The sequence below is a fragment of the Anarhichas minor genome, unplaced genomic scaffold, assembly GCF_050575085.1.
Source record: "Anarhichas minor isolate MPS153535 unplaced genomic scaffold, ASM5057508v1 ptg000018l, whole genome shotgun sequence".
Taxonomy (NCBI): Eukaryota; Metazoa; Chordata; class Actinopteri; order Perciformes; family Anarhichadidae; genus Anarhichas; species Anarhichas minor.
The window spans coordinates 10516891-10538355 of record NW_027466464.1 but is presented as its reverse complement, the minus strand read 5'-3'; the positions used below and the strand labels follow the sequence as shown (position 1 = coordinate 10538355).

Below are 21465 nucleotides of genomic sequence, written 5' to 3'. Positions count from 1 at the left end.
TGGCAGCAATATGATTTTATCAGTGGTGGGCCGTCAGGGCCAGCTAAGCCTTCTCTGCTGGCCTAAACAGAATCACAAAGTTATAGCTATTTTATAATTTAATAATTTAATAATAAAGATTCAGCCCCTATTTCTCTATGCTATGCTATGCTAACCTGAGAACGCTCGGAACGTATAGGCTTTTATTGGAACGCCGAACGTTCTGAACGCCGAATGTTCCGAACGCCGAACGTTCGGCGTTCCCGGAGTTCCGAACGTTCGGAACGCCGAACGTTCCCGGCGTTCGGAACGTTCGCCGTTCCGCACGTTCGCCGTTCCCGGCGTTCCGACAGTTCGGCGTTCCCGGCGTTCCGACCGTTCGGCGTTCCGACAGTTCGGCGTTCCCGGCGTTCCGACTGTTCGGCGATCCGAACGTTCGGCTTTCCCGGCGTTCCGACCGTTCAGCGATCTGAACGTTCGCCGTTCCGCACGTTCGGCGTTCCCGGCGTTCCGACAGTTCGGCGTTCCCGGCGTTCCGACCGTTCGGCGTTCCCGGCGTTCCGAACGTTCGCCGTTCGGCGTTCCCGGCGTTCCGACAGTTCGGCGTTCCCGGCGTTCCGAACGTTCGCCGTTCCGCACGTTCGGCGTTCCCGGCGTTCCGACCGTTCGGCGTTCCCGGTGTTATGACCGTTCCCGGCGTTCCCGGCGTTCCCGGCGTTCCGACCGTTCGGCATTCCGAACGTTCGGAACGTTCGGAACGTTCGGAACGCCGGGAACGCCGGACGTGCGGAACGCCGGGAACGCCGAACGGTCGGAACGCCGGGAACGCCGAACGGTCGGAACGGTCGGAACGCCGGGAACGGTCGGAACGGTCGGAACGCCGGGAACGGCGAACGGTCGGAACGCCGGGAACGGCGAACGGTCGGAACGCCGGGAACGCCGAACGGTCTGAACTTTTGAGGATCTTTTGGTCTACCTCACTTTGTCAGGCAGGTCAAGTGATTTCTTGATTGAGAACAGGTGTGGCAGTAATCAGGCCTGGGTGTGGCTAGAGAAATTGAACTCAGCTTTCGAAAGATGTGATAAACCACAGTTAATTTATGTTTTAACAGGGGGGGGCAATCACTTTTTCACACAGGGCCATGTAGGTTTGGATTTTTTTCCCCCCTTAATAATAAAAACCTTCATTTAAAAACTGCATTTTGTGTTTACTTGTGTTATCTTTGTCTAATATTTAAATTTGTTTGATGATCTGAAACATTTAAGTGTGACAAACATGCAAAGAAATAAGAAATCAGGAAGGGGGCAAACACTTTTTCACACAACTGTATTTATAATACAGTAGTGCAAACAGAGCTAGTAGTGCAATATTATTTATTGTTCATGAGAGTGACGGACAGTGGAAAGAAGCTGTTCCTGTGTCTGGTGGTTTTGGCATACAGAGCTCTGTAGCGCCTACCAGAGGGGAGGAGTTGGAACAGCTTGTGTCCAGGGTGTGAGGGGTCTGCAGTGATCTTTCACTGAACCCAGTCCACCGAAAACATTATATTTCCCACAATTTAAGCTTCTGCGTTTTCCAAATGCACTAGTATTATTCAAACGTATTGTTCGGTTCGTAAGCCTCGTACCAAACGGTTTAATACGAATACGTGTATTATTACACCAATAGAAACAAATAACGTAGCTCACAGCACAGAATGCCCAGGTATAAAATGCACGGCCCGCCACTGGATTTTATGCTTTATAGGCTTTTATCCATCCATAAAGGAATGCACTTATCAAAGAAGTGTGGACAACATGAATTTACTTTTGTTTCTGCTGACAACCTCTTTGCTTCTTACCATCTTGTTACTTATTAATGTGCAGGAGGCTGTGCAGCCTGTGTGCAGGAATGTGCGCATCCTTCTGTTGATGCGTCTCTAAGGTAACTGAGCAGAGCGCCACACCAGCAGCCTGTTATTCAGCACTCAGCGTTTTATTACAGAGCTACATTGAAGTTGACATATTAGAACATTAGAACCTCAAAGCGTGCGCGAGAAGAACAATGTCGACCCCTCACTCGGTGAAGCGGTGGCAGCTTAGCGGGACGGACTATGAACCGCAGCGAGGCCGCAGCCTGCAGTCCGGAACCCGCTTCAGCACCTGGACCCCCCTGAACAACAGGACGAGCAACCTGCAGGTCAGGACGAACCCACGCTCGAGGCCCGAAACACTTATTAAATTAGATTTCTTTATATTTATAACCACCAGATGGCAGGGAACACCACGTTATTTCACTGTGCAGCATATATGAGACTGTCAGATTTAAATTCTCCGTTTTAATATGAAGTAACAGCTTAGTCGGCCAATTAGCCTGATTGCAAACAGGTGCACAAACCGACTGAAAGTCCCTCTCGTTATGCTTCCGGTCGCACTACAGAAGATATATTATTGACGTTAAGGTAAAGTCATTATTTTATCATTCAGTTGCATATTGTGAAGTGTGTGCAGAGGTGGTTTGAGGCATCCCGTGTCCTGCAGTAAATGCATGCAGGAGAAGGCACGTTGCAACGTACTGAACTGTATTATTATGGGTGAAGATATGTTGAGTTGCCCAATCAATGTATGTAGAAAATGCATGCAAACTAAGAGAGGACACTGTTCAGACATTTTCTTTCTTTTAAATATCATGACTGGTCATGTAACGATCTTGGTAGTTGTCTTGTTAGCCAATGTGATGCAACAAAAAGTTCCACATACAGTAAGGGTGTTTCTCTTTGTTCTTCTTGAAACTAAGGGATTGAATCACAATCCCTTAACCAATCGAGCATGAGCCACATCATGGGAGGACAGATGCCTTTCACATTTATTTCATCTCTTATGTAATGAGGTGCACCTTCCACACGTTCTTCACTGACTGTATAAAGCTTTTTGGTTTCCTTTTCCCCCATTTGCTCCCAGTTATTTGAGGAGAGGATCAACCTTGTGCTGCACTGGTTTGACCTGTGGACTGACGGACAGAGGAAACACCTGTTGCACACTCTGCTCACACGATGCACCAAGACCCAGCTCAAGTAAGCTGTCTCTTCCCCTTTTGTTTGTGTATTTGTGTCATTACAAGTGAGACCAAGGTTATTGCATTTGTTTTGTTTTTCAGGTTCTGCAAGGATTTGCTGATGGAGACGGTTCCTGTGACTCAAGTGGACTTCACGTCTGTGCTGCCACGCTTCTTGTCCCTGTATGTGATGTCGTTTCTGTCCCCCCGTGAGCTCAGCTCTGCTGCCCAGGTCAGCTGGCACTGGAGGGTCCTTGCTGAGCAGGTGAGAGGTGAGATATTTGATGTTTACTGGAGTTTCCACGCTTACATTAAGACATTGTTCTTGCGTTCCCTCCTCTCTCCTCCCAGGACTGTCTCTGGGCCGGCCGCTGCATCTCAAGAGGCTGGTTCCTTCCCTACACTCCCGCAGAGAAAGAGTTTGGAGCGTGGAAGAACCACTATGTCTCCTGCGTCTCCACGCTGGACTGGCTCACCCCCAGGGAGGCGGCCGAGCAGTACGGGACCCTCAACCAGCACAGCACGGGGATGACGGAGGAGGAGGAGGAGGAGGAGAGGAGGAAGGAGAGGAGGATCAGACAGATGATCAGAGACAAACTACAGGAGGAGAAGAGTGAGTAGAAAAGAAAGACATCAAATGAAGATCTGAAAATGATTAACACTTTTTTGAGGGTGTCATCAAAGTTGCACGTTTATATCTTATGATCGTGACTCTTCCTTGTTTGTCTCTGTCCCAATCTTCTAAGCAGAAATGTATTTTAGTTACCTCACAAAGCTTGTACTTGGAGACCAGTGCTTCTGTCTGTGATGTTTGCAGAACACGCTTTGAGAACCAGGAAAGCCTGGGGCAGCTACACCAAGCCAGAAGGAGCCAGAGGTGGAAGAACTCAGACAGGGAGGCGCGGCTCTGGAATAACATTCAGCTCTTGGCCCTCTCTCTCCTGGCCTCCGAGGACTGTTGGGTCTCCCAGCGTTTGTCTCAGCCTGGACAGGGGACAGCCCATGACTGCAGCCCAGAGCTTGGAGGGAGTCCAGACCTCCAGTCCTAGCAGGTGATTGTCTGCTGACGGTGACACATTCACTTCCCCTCGATGATATCAGCGTTTTATGATACAATACATTTTATAATATAATGCAACCCGATGTGAGAGCTCTGTAATAAATCCTGTCTTTGTCATATTAAACTTCAAAATCTGTCCCCAGAATGGTCCCATTGAGACCATTTATTATTTTTGGTCTAAAGCTGTGATGTGAGCGTAAACCAGACCTCCATCTTCTCTTTCAGTGAAAGACTGAGCAAAGCCAGAGGAGCGCTGTCCTCCTTCACCAGCAGCCCTCCACTGCCACACAACGTCTGCGTGACCCCTCCTGCCCTCTTACTGCTGATCTCCAACAGGATTCCTGCCTATGAGGTAAATAAGTACAGAAAGAGTCTTAAATCAGCATCTACTTAGTAAGAGAAAAAGCAGCGATGAAGAGTGTAATAAAGAAAAAGGGACATTGTCAAGTTGAGCATCTCATATTTCTCCCCGTCTGCTCTTTTCCTTTCTCCCTGTGCTACATCTAGTTGGTGCTGAGTGGCGTGAAGGATGGAGTGGTTGTGGTTCTGTACGACCACAGAGGGACTCTCTCAGCTCTGTTAGCCCAGGTGGAGAGGACTATTTCTGGGCAGAGAGCTCAGAGGCTGGGCCTGCTAGCTCCAGGAGGAACGGAGGAAATCCATCTGCTCCATGGTGAGAATTAATAATCCTGTGTATTTTAATGTGCGGAAACACTGCCGGGGTTAGCTCTAGTCCAAGTTCAGCCTCCAGTGCTGGAAGTTTATCTCTCAGGATACTGTGAAGCACATCTGCTAAAACCATTTCATGGCTTATTTTATTATGATAACCTTTCTTTACAGTAAGTCTAAAGCTACCTTGGTCCCTTGGCCCAGGACTAATCATCATAAATCTTGCATCGATTTTACATTTTTCATGCACCTTTTTGTTTAACAATTTTTTTAATTTTTTATAAAATGATTTCAAACACAGAGATACACTCACAGAGAAAGACTCCACAACATAACTCTGTGGCACAGTAATTAATGTACTTATTCACTTATTCAAAATTCTATATATTTTTATTGTTTACTTCATACACAAGTTTGTCAACTTACCTTTCAAACTTGACTGGTGAAAGTTGAATATGCACGTTGCTCAAACTGAAAACTGTTAAGTTAACTTTTTTAAGGAACCTTATTTTTCTGCCTACAAATCCTGATTCTGTTGACCCTTCAGGTAGTAGCCTGTCAGAGAAGACATTACTGACCCCCGACCAGAGAGAATTCTGGGAAAAGCTGTGTGGCTGGGTGGCACCAGCTGAGGAAGGAGGAGGGATTGACATGTTCTCCCCGTTGGCTGCATCTGGTACACTGAAAAAAAATACTTTTTGGCCCTGTAATTATTACCTCGATTATTTTTGTAAATTTTAAAAGAAATTATCATTCCAGTGCTTTTACTTTAAAATATCATCTTTTATTTAATGTGTTACTTGGTGTTTGTTTGTAATTATGTATCCTCATTTTTATAAGTACATTTTAATCATTCACACTAAGTAATATCTACTAAACTACTGTATTGAATGCAATACCTGACACAACAAAGTAAAATGTACTTGGGTAATACGAGTAAAACCTGGCAACCTATAGCGCGTACTCAGGTGACGTCAGAGGAGATTTCGCGCTCCTTTCTTCAACGACAAGACGGAACAGCAGAACCTGAACAAGGACGGCAGCGTTTCACCTGAGGAGAGGAACTTCATGGACGGGAGCCATTGGGGTAGGTTATATGTTTAATTAATGCTCTACGTTGCTGTTGAGCCTTCGGTCAAGTCTGTGTTTGAGTTGTGAACACTGAAGAGTAGCGAACTGGTCAGTTTAGCGTGCTAGCTAGTTAGGCTATCATGCTAGCTAACTTGGGACAGCATTACAGACATGGCTCACGGCGCTACATTTTGTGGACATGTTTTTGGTGGTTTTGGTCACGATTTTACAGGGTTCTCCCTTGAAAAGTTGTTGGCCTGGGGACACGGTGCTCGACCAGCTGCGCTCCGTCGACGAGGGGGAATTACTTCGGTTTTGTGAAGCCCACTTCTGCCACACAGGTGCTTTGCTGTGCTGAGTCACACGCACAGCGTGCTTTCTCTCGGACACCCTCAAGTGCAGCCGAGGTCGAATGAGGAAAATGTGACAAGACAGGGAATCATAGCTAAGCAGCAACAAGCACACTCTGGTCATGTGCTAACAAATATTCCATATGTGGTGGAATTAGTGACTTTAGAGCGAGTCTAATACACTTAACATTATTTTGTCACTATCATATTCTGACATATTTTTACAGTAACTTATATTTCTGTCATTAGTTTTAAACTGGTCTCTTATGTCTCTATCCAATGTGGTGTCCTTGATGATTAAGGCTTTGGGCATGAAACAAGGTGCCAGTACTGTGTTGAGTTAGTGTCGCTTATCAACATGACCAGGCCTGCTGTGTATCTCAGTATTAACGTTATGTTGGCTTGTTTATGTGCTGTTTTTTTGTGTGGGGATAAAACATGCTATCAATATGAAGATTTAAGCCAAATTCAGATTTAATGTTGTGTGTTCATGTTTTAACATAATTTCTTTATATATTTCACAGAATATTAAAGGACGTTCACTCTCAGCAAGTTGACATCAACAGTTGACACAAGGTAAAATCAACTTAGTACTGTTATAGTTTAATTAACTTGACATATACATTTGAAGTCATAGTTTGTGTTGCTGTCAATAGTACATTATACTGGGAGGACTACTGCATTAATTGTTTTAGCAAGGTACCTCATCTTGATCATGTTTTTTATTGTCTTTTGTTTCAGATCAATGGGGAGTTCAGAAGAATAACCACAGTTCATCTGGAGTGAAACTTTTTGTCGAAATTGGACAATTGCACTACCAACTTTCTGGAGATACTTGGGACAAAGGGCGGAGTTGCAGGAACAAAGACCCATGCTGGAATCACCCAGCCTGGTAAAGTTTAGATATCTAATGTTATATAAAATTATGTTGGGCTCATATACACTGAGAATAGATACATAATGACGCATTTGAACACATTCAATATTTTTGTTTGTTTCCCCCACTATCGTCATTTTTGGAGAACACATCAGACTCGAAGATGTAAAAGTGAACATTAGTAAATTTGAATTTCAAAGATGTCATTGAAGAGGACTATGCTCAACATGTCATGAAGATCCTTGTCATCCATGGAAATGCAACACAGAATGGCTTCACTCCTGACAATCGTGTTCGTCGTCAGAGGGAAAAGAGGTTCTTGATGACTGTCAAAGTGTGGCAAAGGCCTGCCTTCTGCTCATGGGCTATATCTATGTGTATCTAAGTGTTGTCAAGCAATACCCATCGTTTCAAATTAAAAGTGTTTGTTAAAAGACGAAACGTTTGTGTTCTTAAATTTCTTATTGGCAGCGCTGATTTAGAAATGTTTTGTCTGGCAATGCCAACCAGATTATATATGTTGGTATTTGTGTGTGTCTGTCAGCAGTGACCTCTTTCACCAGTTAACAAGTAAAGCTGCTGTAGTTTAAAAGAAGATGTTTTGTAGAAGCCTTATGTTAAGACAATTTTATTAAATTAACAGTGGCCCAGTTTAAAAATAATGCAACATTCATATTTGAACAGTTGTGTAGAGTAGTAGTAGATAAAAGATATATTGTGTAAATATTACTTAATATTTCTCAATTGAAAAAGTAAAGAAAAGCTAGTTAAATATACATGAAACACCTAATTGAGTTTTACTGGGGTTTTGTAATTAGATGCAAAGGTAGCCTGAGTAAAGATTACTATCAAAGGCTAAGTACATTTTATGTCTAAGGAAGACATTTGCAAGTAAAAGTTACTTGAAAATTTTGGATAAAAAACAATTCTTACTAGTAAGTAAACTTAACTTGAGAATTCCTGAGTAAAAATTACTCGGAATTTCTGAGTGCAAATTGTTACCTAGCTTTTTTTCAATTAAATGTCACTTATTTTTTTTTTTTTTCAGTGTAGGTAGACAGATGTTGGAACACACACACACACACACTTCTATGTAATCTGCATCTTCCGTCTCTGTCTCACTAACCTCCACTCTGTCTCTTGCTTTCTCTCTCCTCAGCATCGGGAGTGGCTCTCATGCACGCTCTCTCTACTCTGACGGGTCTGGAGGTTCTGGCGCCTATTGGTTTTGCCACCGGAAGTTTCCAGAACAGTGAGTCACCATGCACAAGACTGAAACACCTCCAAAAAGACATCTAAGATGTGAAGCATCATGTTAAAGCCACAATAAATCGTTTGTTTCTTCACCGTCTCTCAGTCCTGAGTGAGTGGTCTGACGGCAGTGTGTGCACCGGACTCTCGGAGCGTCAACCAGAGGCCCCGCCACTGCAGTTTGTGTGTGAGAGTGTACTGCTGGGCTGGTGCAGACAGGCTCAGTGGATGGAGGAGGCTCTGGGGGAGCTGAAGGGCTGCCGGGGGCCGCAGCTACAGCGCGTCAGCCTCCAGGCCAGGGGCCGGGCGCTGGGTGGGTTTCACATGCGTTTGGATTTAAATGCACCCGCACACAGCTGGAGCAATGGCAGGTTTAAACAAATGCCTGCATACTCTGTGTCCTGTAAACTTTCTGAGGAACCTATTCATATATTTATAGGTCATTTTCTGTGGGAGAAAATCTGCCTCGAGGAGCTGTGTGTGTCTAAAGATCTAAATGAGGCTCTGACGGAGGGACTCACTGCTCTCGCAAGACAGGAAGAGGTGGAAATGTTGAATACACTTATACAATACAACAAGAGCAAAAAATGTTTGTTTCAAGTTGCATCATTAACTGCGGATAACGGTGTGTGTTTCTTTATTTCTGCTCTCACATCTTCAGACCAGACCTCTGGAGTTTCTTGCCGCCTTCCTGACAAGATGGAGTGAGGAGAAGGAGGGAGAAGAGACTAGTGGAGGGAAGAAGGGGAGAAACAAAGAAGCAGATGATTTCTCATTGGCACAACACGACTCAAAGAAATGTGTCGGCCTGATACGTGAGCTACCACAGGTGTGTGATTTTAACTCGTCCATTCAGAGAAGGTTGAAGGAGCACACTTGATCTTTACAGCTCGTTTTGTCTTTAGATAGTGTTCGATTGGAGAGGTGCAGCTGCCAGAGAGCTCCACCACAGCGAGTGTCTTTATCTGGGGAGACTGGGCGCTGTGCTGAAGGTAGGTCTAGACTGTAACATTAAAAACATCTACTGGAAATTTAGTGACACTATCACATGTTTAGATGCTGAGAGGCCATTGTTTCAGGTGCAGTTCCACCTGACATTAATCAGAGACTGAATGAAGATTATGTAATGCTGTCAAATCAAGTCCAGAAAACAGACGCAGACACTTTTTAGGAACTGGACCCTTTCAACAAACTACAGGGAGTTTATATAATACCTTTTTAAACTAGGTGTTGGTTGATGGTTCTACAGCTGCATGGCCTATTCTTCCTCACTTTGTTATTAGAATCACATCTTGAGAAGGATTTTTTGAGATGTTTTCAGAGCAACTACACATCAAGCAAGTGTTGTTTGTCAAAGGTTCAGAGATTACCAATGTATTTATCTGATACCTTCTCTCTTGTGCTGAAGGTGTACCAGGAGCCTCTTACAGCAGCTCTCAACTCCAACAGAGCCATCCTCAGCTACGCTGACATCCACATTGTCCTCAGCCCTGTCACACAAATACTGGCGCTCAACAGGTACACACACAAGTGTTTGTATAACACTGTCTTGTTTGCATGCCTCTGTGTAGACATGACATGATATATGTGCGTGTGTTTGCTGCAGGGTGTTTCAGGCAGATTTACAAGCCAGGCTGCAGCAGTGGGGTGCAGAGCAGTGTGTTGGAGATGTGCTTGTAAAACTGTGCTCAAAACTCAGGGTTTACACCAACTACCTCAACAACTACACCACCGCCCTCAGCACCATCGACAAGGTACAGTCAGACCATGCATGAAGCACGTAAACCAGGTCTAGAGTGTACAGCGGTCTGAGAAAGCTTTGCCTGTCTGATCTCAGTGCAGGGAGACCAAGCCTCCGTTCCGGGCTTTCCTGAAGAGAGCAGACAGAACTCTTGCGACACACATGCTGAGGTAACATGTACACTCATCTTTATTGGTTTTCAGGGCAATCGTCGGACAATTAATTGATTAAACCGCGGTGCGTTTGTGAAGCCTGCAGGAGCTGCTGCTGTGTCCAGTGTGGAGGATACAGGAGTATGTGACTCTGCTTCAAGTGTTGTCTTTGCACACACACACCGGCCACCCTGACCACACGCACCTGTGCTCTGCCCTCAGCACCCTGCTGGGATTCAGAGAGTTCATACAGAAGGTACAACCGCCACACGGAGCGTGGAGGCAGTATCTCACGCTGTGTTTGATTCATTCAGCATTTCTCAGATGTTTGCTTCTGTTTCAGTTGAAGCGTAACTCAGAGAGAGACGGGCTGATGGAGGAAACGCAGCAGATGATCCAAGGCTGTCCGGTAAAATCACAGCTCCCTCTTTTTCCCCACGCTCTCAAAACATCTGAAACTAACATGTTAAAGTATTTTTATATTAATATGGTGTGTGTGTGTAGAGCCTCAGTGAAGGAAACAGGCAGCTGATAATAACACAGGATGCTGCTTTGCTCAGGAGCCCTGATGAACAGATTCCTGAATCACTCAGGTGTGTGGTGATTTGTATTTATATTCACTTAGTAGATGTTTGATATATTTTTTTGATATTTACTTTTTCTTGTTAAGCACTTTATTGCTTAAGTAGCACTTTCTAATGACGCATACATCGGGAAACCTTTGCACAATCAAACACTGTATGTTTTATATTACATCACTACAGATTGTAAATCTAACCAAGACGTGTATTTTTTACACTTTGTGTTTGTGTGCATGATTAGGACCTTCGAGCAGGTGTCTGATGTGGGCCTGTTTCTGTTCAACGACGCTCTGGTGCTGACGCGGCGAAACGTGCATCACACACCGTTCACGTTGGCTCACCGGAGCGCACACACTTTCCTGGCCTCTGTGGCTCTCTCCAGCCTGGCTGTTAGAGCGATCACACACTCGCGCTGTGAGTTTGTACCATTTAAAGAATACGATGTGCGCTGAATGTTGCCTCGGCTTTCATTCTTTTCTGTAATCTTCAGTGTATCATTAATACAGTCGTTGGTGTTTTTGATAACCTTTGCCACGTTAAAGGATTATTAATATCTTTCTCTGTAGATGTGCGTCATGCTTTTGTCCTGGAGGGTCCTTGTCGTTCTTGGGTTTGTGCCACAGAAAGAGGAGAGGAGAGAGAGCACTTCCTGTCTGTGCTGCGTTCAGCCACAAGCTCTGCTCTGACTGGACACCAGTGACGGCGCCGTGACGACGAAACACCGGCAAGACAAGAAGAGGTTTGGACTCCCACTGTTTGCCTTTTTTTACATGATAAGTTAAAAAAATGTTTTTCGGAAATATCAAACGGCAGTTATTTGTCCACAGCACACGTGATGTCAACACGTTGCCCTCCTGCCACTGTGTCAGTGGTGTTCTGAGTGTCTCACTTTAACCTGAAAAGTATTCAGATTGTAGTTTAGATTATTAGCAGAGTATTCCTGTTGTCACAATAATTACTTAACATTAGCATAATGGAATATGGTCTTTTTTTTGCATTTGCAATATTTGGAAAATTGCAAATATTTTGTCACATTTTGCACGATCCTGCTTTTTATCAGCAGGAAGGTGCAACACATTACAGTACTTGTAAACCAGTATCTTGTTCATTATATACATTTCTATACCTACATCTCCTGATTCTGCACGCGTCGCTCAATAACTGAAGAACTGTGTTGACTCGGCATCAGCTAGACATGTTTAACCTCGTCTAGGGATTGTAAAGAAAAAATCAACATTTGTCCTTTTATACTTCAACACAATACTGTTGAGAAAACAGATAAATACATCAAAATACTTTGACAGTACGGCTGATGTTGCTCATTCAAATCGTTGCATAGTGAACCTGTTGTTTTACAGTATGTTGATGTGTGATCGCGTTGGACGTTAGAAAGTCGTTTGAGTTATCTTTGCCGATTTTGTTTTGTGTTGAGTAGCTTTGTATAATAACACTCCACACGTACTTACTGTAAACTGAGAATATTGTGGGTTTTGCTTTTAATGTAATCATGTCATGCATTCATTCCTTTGACATTAAACCAGTAACATTAGCTCAACAATCCCAGCATCACAAGTAGCATCTTTCTTTTCCAGGTATAAAAAGTCTTTATTGATAACCAAAAATAACACTAATGTCACATTTCAGATGTTATCACTATCATGTAACTGCATTACAACACATCACTTATACACGTATGTACATTATTGCCACCTATTTAAAAGAACCTCCACGTGTTCCATCCTTAGAGATTAGATGAATGGCTGAGTCATTATCAGCACAACAGATACAGTACTTAAAGATCAATACAAAGGCTGACGATACAACATATAACATACCTAATGTTCTAGTATTACTCTTCAGTTTACTTTGTTTTGATCACGGTGACATCTTCACACCAATCTGTGACATTGGAACTACTTTCTAAAATGTTGTGTAGGTTTATTAACAGCTAATACAATGTGGGCACATTGAACATCGACACAAAGCATTGTTGTATGTTGCAGTCTTCAGAGCACCACAGACGAGGATTGGGTAATAGTGGAACAGTCCTGTTCTTAAAAGCATGAAGCAGTACTTTGATAGTTTGAAATTGAATACGATTATTGACTATTTTATTTTTTATATCATTTATAATTCAGTTTAATATCTGATGTAACTATGAGCATGATGTAAGCTGACCTTTTACAATATTCTGGTGTCTGTAAAAGCATCACTGTTACAGTTTGCGGTTAACTAGATTTGGGTTGTCGTTGTTGTTGTTGATTTGTGCTGCTCTTTCCCTGTGGCCGGATCAGCGGCTGGCGGCTGACTCTTGCTCTGCGGCCCCACGTTTGCTGCCGTGCTGTTTGTCCCTTTCTGGGAGCCGTAGCCCTTCGGTTTGGGGATTCTCGTAGGTCCCGGTCGTCGGAATGCTTCTGGAGGTATCTGTGGAGAAACATTGAGAAACAATGAAGTAAAGTGGGGAAACGAGTGACTTACAGCAAAGAAAATGAGGAAGAAGTGGGGAGAATACACAGTATAGAGGGGAGTATTGTGACTTTCTCCACAAGCTGAATTGTTTCCAGTAGCCTCGTAAAGATCTGATGCAATACTGATGATGACCACTAGATGATATCAAATCATATTTTATGGGCAGTAAATGACCACAGTGCCAAGCTGTCACTGCATGACTGCTGCACCTTTTGTCTTTTGATGACAAAAAGCTAATTCAGATTTTGACATGAATGAAAACGAGGCCTCTGCATAACATAATTCAAATGCATAACATCCTTTCAACCATGTTGCATATTCTTACATGTTCTGTAAAATGTGATGAACATTGCAAGCTACAATAATTGTGTTTGATGTTGTCTGTCTTATGTACATCATTTAGTGTCCTTTACCGGCTTTAACGTGTAATGCTGCTACAATCACTCGATTAATCAATTAGATGATCAAAAGAAAATTTAGCAACTATTTTTATGATCTTTTATGATGTTTTTTTTTCTATTCTCTTACATTTTATAGAAGATGAATCAATAATGAATAAAAGTTGTTAGTTGCAGCCCTCGAAATTATTTTGTTTTAAATATTTACCTCCTTTACTGTATGAAAAACTAAGAGATTTATGTCTTGCCGATTAAAGACGGGTTTTTTTCAAAGCTGTCCCTAATATTTTTGTTTATCTTATCATCAATAACTGCGTGTTTGTTGCCTAGAAACCAGTGTTTGTCCTTTGGGGCACAACCTACAAACAAGAAGAGAGAATATCGTGGGAAACATCACATTTCTCAGATTCTCAAACAACTTACTGCTCCGTTTACTGTGTAATCACATTTCAATCAGTGTGTTTACATGTGCTGCAGCGTGCCAGGAGGCTGAGGTAGTATCGGCACTTATACAGTAGAAACAGTATCCTGTTTACTGCGACATCATGAGTCACCTCAGCAACAGCTAGCACACTGAGCCATGTACACTCATCGTGTCTTTTATGCTCTTCTTGTAAATAAGCAAGATACAGTGATTTTGATAAACAGACACGACCTGATATGAGCAAATATACTTGTGGATGTAACCTCACCACCTGCTGTTAATGCAGTATCCACAAAATATTCCATTACATTTTGGGTTTTTATATTGTATTCATGTGTCTCGATTTCTAAATTAGCTCGTAAATCATATAATAATTTTAAGAACACAGGTCAGCTGTCTGAGTCTCTTTTATCCTTTTCAAGCTAATAGTTTGCCTCAGGTAATTATTTTCTTCAAAGTTATCGAGGGATCTAATTGGCACATATAACTTTCAATCACAATAGCACAGCTTGGTTCTTCCTTTTCCTCAGCACCTATTTTAGAAAAAGAAATTGCATTTTTGCTGACAAGACGCCGTTGCACACCACCCCAGATAATCCATTTGAATTAAAGAGCTCCTTCTTTGACAAAATGTGCCATCGATCTGGTCTACACTTCTGCAGCTGAGTGAAACTGAAACTCCTCAGTGTTTCCATGAGTTTCATCACACCGCTCACTTCATTCCCAAGCAACACGCACCAAAACGTCCCGCTGGAGAAAAGCACTTGGATGTGTTCACGTGCGGCTTGAGGTTTTGAGAATTAGCAAAAACCTGCAGTGAACAATATCCTTAAATATTCATACGGGGTATGAATTTTAGAATAAGTTGGGTCTGTGCTCCAGCAAAGCTAATGGGCCAGAAAATCTGTACGGGCTCCGCGTCACGGGAGTGTTTGACATGGAGAGAGGCCGTAATGTGCAGCTTTGTTCTCTGAGTTCAACTAAGTACTTCCTCTGCAACACTGGCCCGGCTGTTCCTGTGGAAACCAAACACGAGGTTTGTTTTGGTGCTTGTGTTGCGGTGGGAGCGAGGCTATACTTTCACAGTGTCTACCCCTCTCACGCGCAGTATGAAGCCTTGTGTTTGGAGAAAAAAAGGGTTCCACTGTTTGTTATTCTTCCCTAGTTTTACTGTGCTTGTCGGTCAAGGTGATCAAACTCCTCTGCGGTTATTGGCATTGTGGGCTAAAAGGAGGAAATCCGCTCTCGCCTGCAGTGTAATGCTCAACTCATCTTTCTGCCATGCAGTTTGGTAATTAGACTTTCTCGGCTGCGCTTCGTTCACATCAGAAGCTGATTCAAACATGTTTATAATGTTTCATAGTGAGTTTAGTGTGATTACAACCTCTCACTGTAGGCTTTTCAATGAAATGCTCTTTGGCTCCCAGCGTGTCACCGACTACTCATTTTATCAGTCTGGCCGGGTACCATGAGCAGATCTCTGTCGTCCTTGGCTGAACCAGATGAGTACGGTTTATGAATCAAGAAGGTCTGAAGTGAGTCAGGGAGTAATTGAGGTCGCAGACAGTAATCCCAGCTGCTGGATGCCTTCTCAAGTAGTGTTCTAATGAATAGCATCTTGTTTAGCCCCTGCATCATTGCGCCCAGACTGCTTTGTATCCGGTTTCTCCAGCTGTGCTCCTTCACACTCATTCAATTTAATGCTTGATTTAATCATGTCCTCCTTATATCACTGGTGTGTGTGTGTGTTGGGTTTGGCGTTTTCCTGCAACAGTTGTCTTGCTCCGTCTAGATGACACTGAGGGCTCGGTGCGTGCTTTATTGTGTTCTGTTGAATTAATCAGCTCTGTCCGTCTGTTTGTTGTACGGTGAAGAGTAATGTTGCATCTAATTCAAGCTCTTCTGATTTTAATTTTCTATTTTTATAAAATGTTTAAGAGTTTGGAAAGGAGGATGAATCCTGGACTACTTTGTGACATTATTTGCCTTTATTTCTTTGGACTGTTGGCTCCATGTTGAGCTCAGTTAGCTTTCTGGATGTGTATGAAGCAAACAGCACTAGTCAGTGTCTGATAAACACACAAGTAATCCCCAGAAATATGCAGTTTGTATCAACTTGCTCTGCATGCATTCTTTTCTTGCATTAGCGTGCATTGAGACGAGACATTAATGAATGTGCTGTGACAGATGCAATCATCCCACATCCTCCCCTCTGTATCCTCTCCCACAATCCCTTCCATTCCTGTCTTTCGGTCTCCATCCCCTCATCATCATCATCTTCTGGCCTTCGGTACAGATTAAATTTAACAAATCGCACGTTATGTGGTAACTTTTCCACCGTGGGCACATAAAACCACATGTAGAGGAATGCATATACATGGAGAAACATTCGTACGTTGTACTGATGATTCATTTCAAAGCACATGATTCATGGGAGAAATCAAAATAAAACAGAAGTTTTGGGTTACTACCCAATGAATAGCAAGCTAAGTGAGACTTTCTGCTCAAAGACCACTGAGGTTAAACTATCAACAAATACATTAGTGTTTCTGAGGAGGTTCAGCTTTTCTGAAAGGGCTTTTTATGTTTAAAGTCTGTTTCCCGGGGGTGCGTATACATATAAATGGGCAACAAATGGCAGTTTTTCTCTTTCTTCCAGCACTGACAGATTTGATTTTAAGCATTTTCTTAATCATAACATGTCGATCCCAGATGGATCATTTTTAGAGTGCCCCAGCACTGGGTATTGAGTGTCTTGCTCAAGGACACCTCAACACGTTGGATGATGGCCAAGGAAAACTGAGTATTAATATCTTAAATAACCACTGTTTTGATCTGCTGTTCATTCAGTTTGTCCTTGAGGACCAGAGAGAGATCAACTTGTCTGAATGTTTTTTATTATTACATTTTTAAAAATGTTGTGTAATATTGTAACATACTATCCTGTAACATACTAACCATGTTCTAGTTATATACAGTGGAGAAGAGCAACTGTAATTCTACCAAATCTGGGACTTTTTTAGATTCACCTCCAACAGCAGCTCTTTGGCGCAGCAGCCTGAGGTTTTAAAGGTTTCAAGCAGAGTTTCCGTTGTATCATCTAAGAGAACACCAAGTTCACGTCCCGCTGGTTTTCGTTCTCGGTCTCTGGGTTTCTGTGTGCTGGATGTTAGAAGAAACTATGACATCAGCCTATGATTTTAACTCAAGCAAGCAAACACATGTGAGAATCCCAGAAGGTCTTTTTTTTTGTCTTGTAATCTGGACAAGTGTGAGCACAAAGGTTTTTACAGACAACTCTTCCACTTGGGTATCATTTAATTAGGTCTAACAAAGTCTTGACAGTCTTTATGTTCAAATCTGAGAAAGTGAATTGTAATCTTTTGACTACACACGGTGTCCCAAGTGTTAAAAAGTTACTGTGCATGCACCAAAAACCAAATCAAACAACTGATTTCAATCTAATCGCATTTTTCTCATATGTTTTTATTTTACACATTCAGAACATGCTGGATTAAGTGAATAAATGAAATTGGCAAGCATGGATGACAAACTATAAAACATAACACTTCTTTTTGCACACTTTAATGCTCAGAAAATCAAACGACTTAATCATAATGCAGTATGTGTAATATGAAGTATAAAAACTGGTATGATACATCAGTGTGAATAGTCAGACTACATGGCAAATTGGCCACTGAGTACAATACAGTAAGTGCACATAAGTTAAAACCTGGTGTTATGTCAAATTAAATCAAATGTTCTAGTGCTTTCAAATGGTATTGTTTTCTCATGCAGGCAAACACTTGTTGGAACTTAATCACACATAACCAAGCAAAACAAACCAAAGGAAAAAGGAAACATTCAAACCCTGGTTTAAGAAAAAATCATAAATCAAGTAAAACATGTAAATGTATCGGGGTATAGAGTTGGGGTTTAAGGGTCTATGGTTGAATTGTATCTCATGGGCAGGATTCAGCAACAATGGATGGGATGGATGGTTTGGGGGATTATCAGGTCAATCATAGACATTACTTACTGTAATTTGTGATGGCCTTTGGATTGGGGTGGAGGTGGGCTTAATCGTGATGCTACTTGTGATTTTGCTGTTGCCTTTTGCAGCAGGAGTACTGCAATTTGCAAGCACCTGAGTCCTTTGCTCCTGGAGTCCAGGTGTGTGGCATGGACTCAGTGTTTGCGACGGTGTGCTGATGCTCTGAATGAAGGGGGTCCCTAAGTGAATGTGGATTTTGTTGTCCTCCGTGGTGATGACGTTTGCCCCAGAGCTGTTAGACCTCTGGACCTGCCAGTTGCTTTGCCTTTCCGGGGTCACGCGGAAGATGGCGTGCCCTCCAAGAACCTCCACTGGCTCCGTGGAGAGGGAGCGCTCAGGGGTGCCGGTCGTGACCGACACAATTTGTATAGGTGACATTGCTCTGTCTGGTGTTACAGAGCCACAAGAGTCTGGAGTCATTGCTCTCGAGTATGTAGCCATAGTGAAAGGTGATAGGGCCCTATCTGGTGAACACAGTTCGTCAGAGATTGGGGAACCTTTAGATTTGGGGGAAATGGATTTCGCAGTAGGGGATATGGAAGCATTCTGGATGATGGTAATTCTCTGTTTGGGTGGACCTCCACTTGTGGGTATGACGGCAGTGCTGGTGAATGACTGGGTGTTTTCTGTGGTCGGGCTGGTGATCTCTAGGGTTGCTGTGTTATGTCCGTGGTCAGGAGTCACTTTAATGTGCAGAGGCTGCCCAGGACTGTGGGTCAACACAACATCTCCCGACTGAACGTGGTTGCCGTTCTGTCGTGGTTGCACTTTACCGTTCACCTGATGGGGCGTGTCTTTGTTTTTCAGGAACGGGACTCGGGCTCTTCTCAAGTTGTTTAGATTATTTACGTTAGTAATCAGTGCGGGGCTGCATTTGGTGAGCTGAATCTCGTTGCTGTAATTTGCGTTATCTTCAGGTTCGCTCTCGTCGTACAGCTTCCCGTTAACCACAGCACGTTCCAGTGGGGCTGTCTTACAGCTGGGAGACATGACGTCAAGTGGCTCTGTTTGAACTTCCTTGGTAGAAACATGAAGATCTGAAAAGCGCCTTCCGTTCATGCCGGGGCGAAGACTTTTGCTAAAGCGCCTGTATCTCTCAAGCTCTCTCGTGAGTGTCTCCATTTCTCTGGCCAGTTCTTTGTTTCTGACCTCCTGCTGGGTCAGTTTCCTCTGGATTGTAGTGTGGTCAGTTTTCATGTGGCAAATGGACTCCTCTGTTCCCATGTATTCATGGATCTTCTCTTTCAGAGCTGCTACCTCTCTGGTCAAATGACTAGACTTTGCCTCCTCATCCTTCAAGCGTTTATAAAGAACATGCTCTTGGTTGCACTCTTTCTTCTCAGCCAGTTGGTACTTTGAAAGTTCTTTTCTGGATATTTCCAGCTCCTCCATCAAGGCTTTACCTTTCTCTTGTTCATTGGTGAATCTTTTCTCCAGTGATTCAAACTCCTCTGTTTTCAAGAGGTCTCCTTCTACCACCTTCATGTCCTTTAATTTGCGTCTGAGGCGCTCAACCTCTTGTGTCAAATCCTTTACTTTGTTGTCTTCTTGTTGGAAGCGGTTAGCAATGGGTGTTTTGATGCTCTCCTCTTTAGCTTTGCTTCTCACGTATTCTCTTTCTATGTTCTCAAGCGACTGCAACCTTTTCGTCATCATATTGATTTTAGACTCCAAATCATTGCTCTTTTCCTCTTCAGCAAGCAACTTGGCCTTCAAGTCATCCCTTTCCTTTGTGGCGCTACACATTTTCTCCTCCAGCTCAGCCTTTGACCTCAGTGCTTTCTTGCTCTCATCAATTAGCTTCTCTGTGACTGACGTAACTTTGTCCTGTTCAGCTTGAAGTTTGCCAGTGCTGTTCTGGACCTTGTTCTCCATTTGCTTGAGCTTCTCTGCCATTGCCTTCCTCTCATCCACCAGCATGACTGTCAGAGTCTTTAACTTGGTTAGATCTTCCTTCAGTGTCAGCTCTGTCTTTCCCAGTTGGCTTTCAGCAGCCTCCAGTTCTTTGACCCTGACTTTTAAGACTTCCAGCTCACTGGTCAGAACCTTTGACACCGTCCTCTCCTTCTCCAGGTTACTTTTGAGTGAGTTGCATTCTTGTTTGCTCTTGCTGAATGCGTCCTCTAATCTCTCCAAGTCCATAATTCTGTGGTTCAGTTTATCGACTTCGGCCTTCAAACTTCGGCTTTGATTGGCCTCTTTCTCCAGTTTCTTGTTGAGGTCCCTACAGTGGTCCTCCATTCGGATCAACTCTTCATCCTTTCCCTCCATTTCAAGTACCCTTTTCCGTAACTCTTCAAGCTCAGACATGAGGCTCGAGTTTCCACACTCACCATGGCTAATTTTGTCCCTCAGCTCCTGCAGGTCCTCCTCAGCTCGGCGCAGGGTCTTTTTGGTCTCCTCCAGCTCATCAAGCTGCCTGCTGAGAGTTGACAGCTTCTGGCGCATCTGCCTGCTTTGGGCATCCTCGCTGGTCAATTTGGCAGTCATGGCCTCTTGTTCCTGATGGTATCGACCGCCTTGGTCACGCAGCTCAGCCTCCAAGCGAAAGACCTTTTGCTCCTCTTCCTGCAGACGGGCATTAGCTGAGCTGAGCTCCTCCTGGGCTTGTGATGCACTGGCACTCAGTTCTTGGACCTTTGCGGTTTGTTGAGTCAGCTGCCCTGTGAGACGCTGCTGTTCATCCACAACAATCAACGCAAACGACTTGAGTTTTGTCAGCTCCTCCTTCAGACTTGTGACCTTTTGGTTGTACTCGTCGTCCTTTCTTTCTTGGTAGGCCTTATCCTGATCAATTAACAGCTTCAACCTGAAAAACAACAAAAACAAGGCAAACATGTTTTTCGAGCAATCCAATTCAAAACCTGCATATACAATGTACATAAAATAGAGAAAGTGTTTGTTTACTATTGCAAAATTGTTACTTTCCCCCTGCAGTTGCATTTTCTATAAGTGAATATTGGAGCACCACATATTTAAATCATTGATAATTTGAAAATGTCAGCCTTTTATATTTGGTTACGTTATATATGAAAGGTGCACAAGAAACTCTACACCCCCACTGTCACTACCCATTGGGCCCACTTCTCCAAGCACTGACACATCATAAACACTGTTATTTCCCCCGCATTTCTGAGGCGGACTAACTTTTTCATGTCATGGAAAATTTAACACATCATAAAAAGTATTACTTTGACTCTCTCAGGTTGGGAGTCTGAAATACCAGTGGTTACATTTCTTTTTGTTCCCTTGTTGCCAGCTAATTCTCCTATGGTTTGGAAACCTGAGTTGCTGCTGTAAATATTAGGCCTTGAGTTTAATGAGCAGTTTCCATAATATTTGACGGTGTAACATA

The 21465-nt window shown here is 43.3% G+C and overlaps 2 protein-coding genes and 1 long non-coding RNA gene across 3 annotated transcripts in view; 2 read left to right on the top strand and 1 right to left on the bottom strand.

The window, feature by feature from the left end:
- Nucleotides 1–10: 10 nt before the first annotated feature.
- Nucleotides 11–11655, top strand: ect2l (epithelial cell transforming 2 like). Its single transcript, XM_076095121.1, has 23 exons — nt 11–25; nt 179–925; nt 1997–2158; nt 2920–3032; nt 3116–3278; nt 3365–3626; nt 3831–4065; nt 4299–4425; nt 4581–4746; nt 5290–5418; nt 8200–8292; nt 8398–8604; nt 8731–8834; nt 8953–9120; nt 9197–9283; nt 9700–9809; nt 9898–10045; nt 10129–10202; nt 10284–10440; nt 10528–10593; nt 10689–10777; nt 11007–11179; nt 11332–11655. Exons 1-23 carry the CDS (start codon nt 11–13, stop codon nt 11463–11465), a joined length of 3729 nt encoding a protein of 1242 aa, XP_075951236.1. The 3' UTR covers nt 11466–11655.
- On the top strand, nt 5685–7447 carry LOC142952906 (uncharacterized). Its single transcript, XR_012954742.1, has 3 exons — nt 5685–5829; nt 6688–6739; nt 6905–7447. It is a non-coding gene; the product is annotated as an uncharacterized LOC142952906 (long non-coding RNA).
- Nucleotides 11656–12997: 1342 nt separating the features above from the next.
- filip1l (filamin A interacting protein 1-like) overlaps nt 12998–21465 on the bottom strand; it is a 32560-nt gene continuing 24092 nt past the window's right edge. Inside the window, exons 4-5 of the mRNA XM_076094605.1 lie at nt 18096–20919; nt 12998–13189 (exon numbers count right to left, since the gene is read on the bottom strand). Of these exons, the coding sequence (XP_075950720.1) occupies nt 12998–13189; nt 18096–20919 (3016 nt within the window). The remainder of the gene's footprint in view (nt 13190–18095; nt 20920–21465) is intronic.